General features: G+C 49.9%; 1 protein-coding gene across 1 annotated transcript; it reads right to left on the bottom strand.

The window, feature by feature from the left end:
- PENK (proenkephalin) lies at positions 1,795–6,701 on the bottom strand. Its single transcript, XM_003125621.5, has 3 exons — positions 6,471–6,701; positions 5,884–6,025; positions 1,795–2,847 (listed from the first exon to the last, which is right to left on the bottom strand). Exons 2-3 carry the CDS (start codon positions 6,019–6,021, stop codon positions 2,185–2,187), a joined length of 801 nt encoding a protein of 266 aa, XP_003125669.2. The 5' UTR covers positions 6,022–6,025; positions 6,471–6,701; the 3' UTR covers positions 1,795–2,184.

Genomic DNA, 8,413 nt, shown 5'->3' with positions numbered 1-8,413 from the left:
AATCAATGGCCGCATTTAAAAACTTGAGATATCATGAAAATTGAATTTTCAGATTTCTTTGGAAAAGTCTGGCCATACTGGGCTGGCATTTCCAGGGCAAACAACTGGCTCAGGCCAAACAGAGACCTGACGTCTTCCATGTGTTGCAGCCCCACCATTTCTCATGGCCCCGGTCATGGATTTACCCAGGCCAGCTGCTGTTTGTCAGCTCCTTTCTAACCTGTTTCAAACACCTGCAGTAGCTGCATCTCTAGTTCAAAAGGAGGAGGGCTCTGGCTTGAAGGAGATAGTTTGTCAGGGATCAGAGAGATAGATGGTGGTGGTCAGGGACTGGGAAGGACCTGCGTCCCCTTTTCCTGACCAGGAGGCGAGCACGTGGCCGTGCAGATGTTCCCAGAACCCTGGCAGAGCTGGACTCAGAGGGACAGTGGCCGTGTTGGGGTGGAGCAGGTGGCATTGCGCAGCACTAGGCGCTCCCTCTGTCTTCCTCAGTTGCTAAACTCTGATGGCAGGGGATGAACACAAAGGAAAGGATGGGTGAGGGTCCTGGGAACATGACTCAGTGGATGGGAGGTTAGCTGCAGGTGGTTTCGACTAGAAAGAGAGAAGTGTTCCACTGTACCTCAATGTCGTTGCAAATGGTTAATTAATAGGAAGTGGTCATACCTCCTTGTGGGCGAGAATTTGCCTTAAAAACATAGGAGTTCCCGTTGTGGTTCAGTGGGTTAAGAACCCAACATAGTATCCGTGAGGATGCAGGTTCAATCCCTGGCCTCACTCAGTGGGTTAAGAATCTAGCATTGCCATGAGCTGTGGTGTAGGTCACAAATGTGGCTGTGGCCAGCGTGAATACGGCCGGAAGCTGCAACTCTGATTTGACCCCTAGTCTGGGAACTTCCATATGCCTCAGGTACAGTCATAAAAAGAAAAAAAATTCACAATACCTTTCCCAGTGATCTGGTCACCAAGTCAAAACCATCCATTCACTGGTCTATCCACTCATAGGTGTTGGAGGGCCCAGTGTGGTTGTGGTATAGAGTGGACAGCAGTGAGCAAGACAGAGTCCCAGTTTCTTCATATTCTTGGTAATGACCTGGATGAGAGCGAGAGAACTGGAGTGGAAAGAACATTGCCTGGGACCAAGAAGGTTGGGGTCTAGTTCATTTCTGTCCTTCAACTGCTGGACAATCTTGGGCCAATGACTTGACTTTTCTGGGCTCCACTTTCTTTCTTTGTAAAGTGGAGTGAAATTATCTTTAATTTTCTTATGAACTTCTAAGGTACTTTGCTGAAGAAAAGAGACAGCCACATCTGGATGTGAATGTGGATTTCCTTATATATGAGGGCAGAGTTCATTTCTTTATTAGGTTTTGGTTTTGCTTTGTGCATCTGAATTCCAGAGATGAGAGTGGAAATACATTTTGTTTGGCTCCCACCTGTTTACCCATCTAAGATTTCGTATATAAAGAATTAAAGGAAAAATGGTTTTGCAGCCTCAGCTGTTGGAAGCTGAGGCCAGAGATGCTTCTGTCAAAAACAGATGATTTCTGACACCCAAATGCAGTAGGTGACCCAGGCTGGAACCCTAGACCTATGGTAGACATTATTTGGAGAAAAAGAAACACTTTGAAAAATGACTATGGATCTGACAGTAATGTTGAGTACATGTTAATTTCCCGGAGAAAAAACCAAACAAGCAAATGGATAGTTTCCCTGTCTCTGAGTTTAGGATTTGCTGTGGAAACCTAAGGGCAAATGAGAGCTTTGGAGGAGAAGAGACTTGTAAGAACGTTATGCAGTTGGGGTAATGGGTTTATTGTATCTATGTACAAGTCAGCATTTATGGGCGTTTGTCCAAAACAAAGGACAAGGTAAGAACAGAAACAGTTTCAGCATGAAAACAAGACAGTCGCAATACTAGAGACCAAGAGACCAATATTGAGCAGAAAGATTCTCAAAAGAACACAGGACCTGAAAGGACAGCTTTCAGATTGTGTAGTGAATTTTGCAATCAAGTCAACCACAGAAGGCAAGCAGCACAGGACAGTAAAACACAACAGCCTAGCAGTGTCTCACTGGGGGATAGAGGAAGGCTTGCGGCGGCGGGGGGGCGGGGGGGGGGGAAAGAAGGGGGGGGAAGAAACAGGGGGCGGGGGGGGTTGGGCTCCCTGCTGGGAAAGGGGATCAGAATCTCATAAATCCGCCATATCTTTTCTCCATCTCGGGAACCTCCTTTGAGTAGCCTTCACCCTCTTCGTCCGAGGGCAGGGAATCGGCAAAGCGCTTGAGGAAGCCACCGTACCTTTTCTGATAGTCCATCCACCACTCCGGGCGGCCCACCCTCCGCATGAAGCCCCCGTACCGCTTCTGCAGCTCCTTGGCTTCGCCTTCCAGTTGGGGGCTTCTCTTGAGGCCTCTCATGAAGCCGCCGTACCGCTTGCTCACCTCTTCGTCCTCACTGCCTTCCTGGTGCAGGCTCCCGTCTCCGTGGTCCCCCGCTCGCAGCAGCTCCTTGAGCAGGTCGGAGGAATTGCCCAGACCGTCGTCTTCCTCTGCATCCTTCTTCATGAAGCCGCCGTATCTCTTGCCGAGGATTTCACCTCCATTGGCCTCTTCCTCCGGCTCCGCGGGATACAGCTCATCCATTTTCTTCATGAAGCCCCCATACCTCTTCATGAAGCCCCCGTACTTCTTGGCTAGCAGGTGGCCTTCCTCCTGTTTGTCACTTTCTCGGTGGGCGCTGGTGCCATCGGGCGGGAGCTCCAGCTTGGACAGCTGCAGAAGCTCCTTGCAGGTTTCCCAGGTCTTAAGAGAAGGCAGTTTCCCCTCACATTCCAGTGTGCAAGCCTGGAGAAAGAATTCGATTTACTGATAAAAAGAAGCTTTTCTGATTTCATTAAGTAAATACATTTTGGGAGGCGGTGGGGGGGGGGAACGGCTGCACTATGTTTGCTCTGACATGGAAGCTCCCATATAATAATGCATTTTTCTTGCAACAACTTTTTGTCCTACTGAACAGGCCAATCCAAGGAAACTCAAAACGGGAGATTGTGGAGAATTAATGGGATCAAATTAGAATTTTTCTTTGAATTTTAACAGATGCTGTGCCATTGCAATAGTGTAAAGATATTTTTTTCCACCCAATTTTAACCTAGATTGGCTACCTGCACAACCTTATGTCATTGGATCATTTGCCATTGTTGATTTCATTTTGTTTAAGGTTTTTCTCACCAAAAGGGAGAACTTTCTCTTTACCCAATTAGGGACATTATCCCCAAATTTATTTTATTGTCTTACAGATAAAATCAAGGTTTAATATAAATTTGTTTACATTATTGCATTAATATTTTACTTGGAAGGATACCCTGTATTCCTGTGAACAGTTTCAAATTTTAAGGAAAAGCAGCAATTTCAAAATAAGTTTGAAAATAAAGACACAGTAAAAACTCAATTTAAATCCTACAAATTATTGGAATTATGATATATTGATTTGCTGAAAGTAGAAGCTTTACTTTCCCTCCTTAACTGATTGATAGGTATAATCATCTTGAACTAAATGTCTGTAGGGATGAGGTCTGATATAAAATTAAACATATGCAAATGTTCAAATAACTCATGTTTCTTTTCGTAATATTTAACCAGTCATTGGCATACAGAAAAAGTCTTTTCCAATGGAAATCATGTTATTCGACAAAATAAGAATGATCAGTTTACAATTCTTTCTTTTTTTATTATATAAAAGTTAAATTCTAATAGTAAGACATAGGCTATATATTCTAATAATATTAAAATTCCCTTCTACTCAATAGGTCACTTGGATATGACGAAGTGTGTGCTAATGTTACATGAACATTTGTAAAGTCCATATCTTATTTCTTAGCAATTCAAGGGGTTTTATGGCCTCTGAAAGTCTACCTATAGAACCTAGTTAACAACCCTTGATTTAGGCATTAAAAACCTGGCCCTTTCTTGGGATTTAAAAATATGGTATGTTACTTAATATGAAATACATAGATTTTATTTTCACTACGAAAGAAAGCAATCTAATAGTGCAACAAAAGTCTTTAGGGTATATATTTAACCAACTCTTAATGATTATTTAAGCTTTGTGTCTAAGAAAATTAAATATATGCCTATGCAAAAATCTAAAGATCTAAATAAAATGGCCCTGTTTTATTCTTGATATCTGATTAAGAAATCTACACATCATGAAAAATTTGAGATGTTCAGGTGTCAATATTTCCATTCTAAAATGAAATTTGCATGATCTCTTTGCCAAAAATTAATGTTGAATATTTTGTATCCTATTGCCAAAAGCCTTCTTTCATGTTGAGATTCCTTCAAAGACAAATAATGGCAAATAATCAGAATAACACAGTCATATTGAAGAATACTCTGTTTTAGATGGTAAAGTCAACTTGGACACTAGTTGTGGCAGGCCTGCTCATCTTTGCATCCAGCACAGAACGAGCACAAGTGTCTTTCACATGGTAGAAGCCCAATAAATATTCGTTATGTTGACTTTACCACATAGTTCTGGCTAGGCAACATCATTTTTCATATGTCTTTTCCATCCGAGTGAAAATTCTAGAGCTCCTGTAATCGCAACAATACAGTTATCGGCAAGCTTTCTGTCCTAAAGAAAATAACAGCTCTAAATAAGACCCAATGCAAACCCCACCAGTTAAGCAAATAACAAATCAGAAAGAAAAAAAAAAAAGATGAAGGGGACTGTTCCCCCCTATTGACAATGTGACACTTTCTTCAGAGTTTAAATATAATGCCCTCCCCTGTATCTTGTCAAATGAAAGGGGTCATGTAATCCAAGTGGAACAAACATTTAATGGGAAATAAATGCCCTGAGTTCTGTGGAATCTTTCCTTTGATTTTTGTCCTTATTTTAGGGATCGACATAACAAAACTGCTTTGGAGGCTCTAGGGAGGAACTTAACTCTTTGGATTAGTACATTATTCTCTGCTGAACTTTTTAAGTCATTCCAGAATTTCGACAAATTGTGAAGAGAGTGCAGAGGAGTCATAGGGGTGGGGGATCGTGAAGCTGAAGCTTCCTGAGATTCTGACGCAGTGGAGCAACGACTGCGATTAGAATGACAGTTCTTCTGCCCTTAGATTTTCCCCCAAGCCCCTGCGTAATTTATCTTGGCATCCTTACCGCCTCTTTGGACTCCCACCTCTCCTGTGCCAAATTAAACTGTTGTCTTAGTAGGGGTTACAAGGTGCATTCTTGTACCTTGTACAAGACAGAGGTTGGATGCCAGAACCGCTCGCCTGTGAAACAGTCTCTGACCTCTTCCTCTCCTACTGTGCTCTCCCTTCCTCCTCTCCCTTTATCCCTGCCCCATCCCCTTGCTCTCTTCTACCCAAGGGTGACGCTCAGGGCCTGAGGGACCTGAGGTTAAAAGTGCTAGAGAAAGGACATTCAAAGAAAGGCGATAAAATATCACAAATGAAAAATGTCAACATTATTTGCAAGTAGGATGGAAAGATGTGTGTGGAAGGGGCCCTTGGTGGCCTATGTGAGGAGGCAGGGTGACTGAGCGGCTTCCTTGGGGCAGGTGAGGTGACAACCCAGTGCTCTCCGAGGTGCTGAAAAGAGCAGAGCTCGGGGTTCCTGCATTCCCGGGGTTGAAACAAACTTGGTTTGCGTGGAGACACCGCCGCCCTTACCGGGCCCTAGATAGTCGTGGGTCCCGAAAGCCGAGAGCTACAGCAGGACCTTGGTCAGCATTTGGGGAACAGTCGGGGACAGCTGGGTCATCAGGGGTCTGCGCCGATTGTGACCACGAGATGCCTCGCGGGGCGGGCCCGGGCTGCCGGCGCAGGGTCGCGGTTAGCCGCTCCTGCGCCGCGCACAACACTCACCAGAGGGTTGAGGTCGGTTGGGCGCGCCAGGCGGTAGCTGCACGTCGCACAGTCCTGGCTGCATTCTGCCCTCACGGTCGCCAGGAGCCCGGGGCTGAACGCCAGCAGCCAAGTGCAGAGTCGCAGGAACGGCGCCATGGGGCTGCGGGAAGAGGGCACAGGAGCTGCGAAGCTGCGGAGGCGCAGAGCAGGTCCTTGCGGGGGGAGGACCCTTCGCCGAGCAGCCCCAAAGGGGGGTTTGGCGAACCCGAGCTCGCCGGGACACTCTTTCCTGGGGCCCCCGCCCGCCCAGGGGACCCCTCCGATGGCCTCGCGGTTCCCGAGTTGTCACTGTAGCCCGGAGACCAGGGCGCCCGGGGCATTCGCTCTCTTTCCAGGCAGCCGCGGTCCGGGGCAGGATTTTGGAGCGGACTAAAGAGACCAAATTCAAGAGCGCAGGAACCCGAGGAGGCGCGACATTGACCCGGGTCACAAACAGGGAGCGGAAGAAAGTTGGGGAGTCCCATGCAATGAAACGCGGGTAAAACGCAGCTGGTGAACGGCCCCAACCCCACTGAGCAAAGCGAGCTTTGGCCAAGTTGACTCACGATGAGGCTGCTCGGAGCGCAGGATGGTCAGAGAGCGCACGTCCCGGGCGGACTCTGGACGGAGAGGAGAGGCGAGCAGGCTGGAGGCAGCCGGGGCTGACCGTCGCGGTCCTCGGCGTCGCCGCGGCTGCAGCCCAGGGTCCGGGCGCCTGCCTCGCCTGCCTCCCTCGCCGGCCGGGTTGCGGCGGCCGGAGCCACTTTATAATTCGCCCCCGAGCGCAGGAGGCTGCGCGCCCCAATCGCCGGCGGGCTGTCGCTGACGCAGGCCCTACGCCGGCCGCGCGCCGCCCCCGCCGGAAGGAGGGTCCCGGCCCGGGCTGGGGGACGCGCGTGGCGTCCCAGCCCTCGACTGGGTGACACACCAAGGCAGTCAGGAAAGTTGGGGAGAGAGTGGGATGTGATCACGTTCCCCCGCGCATAGTCCCTGCAGTCACCCTCCCTGGGCGCGGGCTCCGGGCAAGAGGCCAGGTGTGGGGGTGTCAGCAGGATGGACGGATTTAGATTCTGGAATCGGCTGGAGACCCTCCTGGAGCGCCCCCGCGGTCCCGGCGGGCACCAGGCACAGCCGCCCAGACGGTCGTCACTTGCCGGCCGGCCTGTCCCCACACTACACTTCCCTCCTAACAGCGTCAGGCGCGTAGTAGGAGCTCAGCTGACCGTTAAAGGAATGAATGAAACTTTCCGGGAATCTTAAAATCTCGGGACGGAGTTTTCCCCTTTCACAATCATGAGACCCCCTACCCGAGCGCGCACGCGGTAAAGCCCACGCTTGGGGAGCGGCATTCCCAGCTGGTCGCATGCTTTGCGGTCACCGCCGGAGGGGACCCGCCTTCACCCCGCTCCCCAGGTGGGCCTCCAAGTCAGGGGCTGGCTGCCTCGAGCGCTCTGCCCAGGGTCTTGGGAGATTTCCACGAATGAGAGGGTTTGTGGGGCCGGGGCGATGTTGAGGGAGAGGTGTGTGGGGGGTGCGGTACCCGGGGCGTAGAGGCCCTAGGGCGCGCACATCGACTTGGCTGAGGACGCGGGTAGAGCGTTGATGGCGGAAGCTGGGGCTGTGGATTGAGATCTGATCGCTCTCCGAGCGCTGCAGAAGATTATCTAAAGCAAACCATTTACCTGGCCTGAGGCCTCAGTTTCCCCATTTGGAAAATAGAGACATAGGTAATGAGGGACAGAGATACTGAGGAAGAACAGGGGCAGGAGCTATTCATAGGGTTCCGGAGACTTGCAGATGAAACCATGAGCCCGAACACTTAGCCTTTTGCCCGCACAGAGCAAGCCCTAAAAACCACGCGTCCATCTACTTTTCCATTTGTCTATCATTTACCTACTCCACATTTATTGTCTAGTATGTATGTATGCATATATGTATGTATGTATGTATGTATCTATCTATCTATCTACCTACCTATCTATCCTGGTCATAGAGGGAAACCACAATGCCCCAGAGCCCACACCTAGAGAAGGAATCCGCGTACTTTCCCAGTCACAAGCCCTTCGCAGGATCCGCCGCCACAGGACTCCTCCGACCTCGGGCCGCGCTGCGTCTCCCACTTTGGTCGCCAGAGGGCAGCGCCCTCCTGCGTAGGTCTGGGTGCGGGCGAGGGGTCCCAGCGCGCCAGCCGCGGACACGCACCTGAGTGGCCTCGGAGCTGCACCCGCGCCCCGCCTGCCTCCCAGGCAGGGGCAATTCTGAAGCAAGGCTGGGAGCGGAGCGCGGGGATGCGGTGGCAAAACGCCCCCCACAACCCGGAGAAGCCAATGTTCCCCCGTTTTTCAAATGGGGGGCTGGCTGGTGGTGGCGTCTCCAGCGTCTTACCCTATCCCCAGCAGGGAGGAGACGTTCCCCTGCCTGGGCTTTGTAAAGGCGGCGAGTACCCTGCAGTACTCAGTGCAAAAGCAAGGCAGGAACAGACCCGGCCTCAAAGAAAGAACACTTGTCA

This window comes from Sus scrofa, chromosome 4, assembly GCF_000003025.6.
Source record: "Sus scrofa isolate TJ Tabasco breed Duroc chromosome 4, Sscrofa11.1, whole genome shotgun sequence".
In the NCBI taxonomy this organism is placed as follows: domain Eukaryota; kingdom Metazoa; phylum Chordata; class Mammalia; order Artiodactyla; family Suidae; genus Sus; species Sus scrofa.
The sequence above is the reverse complement of the archived record's forward strand: the minus strand, read 5'-3'. Positions and strand labels throughout refer to the sequence as shown.

Bases quoted from the DNA above. Each gene is read 5' to 3' on its own strand.
- PENK (XM_003125621.5), bottom strand. From the start codon at position 6,021: ATGGCGCCGTTCCTGCGACTCTGCACTTGGCTGCTGGCGTTCAGCCCC. The intron at 2,848-5,883 runs GTGAGTGTTGTG...TTCTTTCTCCAG, and splicing joins CAACCGACCTCAACCCTCTG to GCTTGCACACTGGAATGTGA.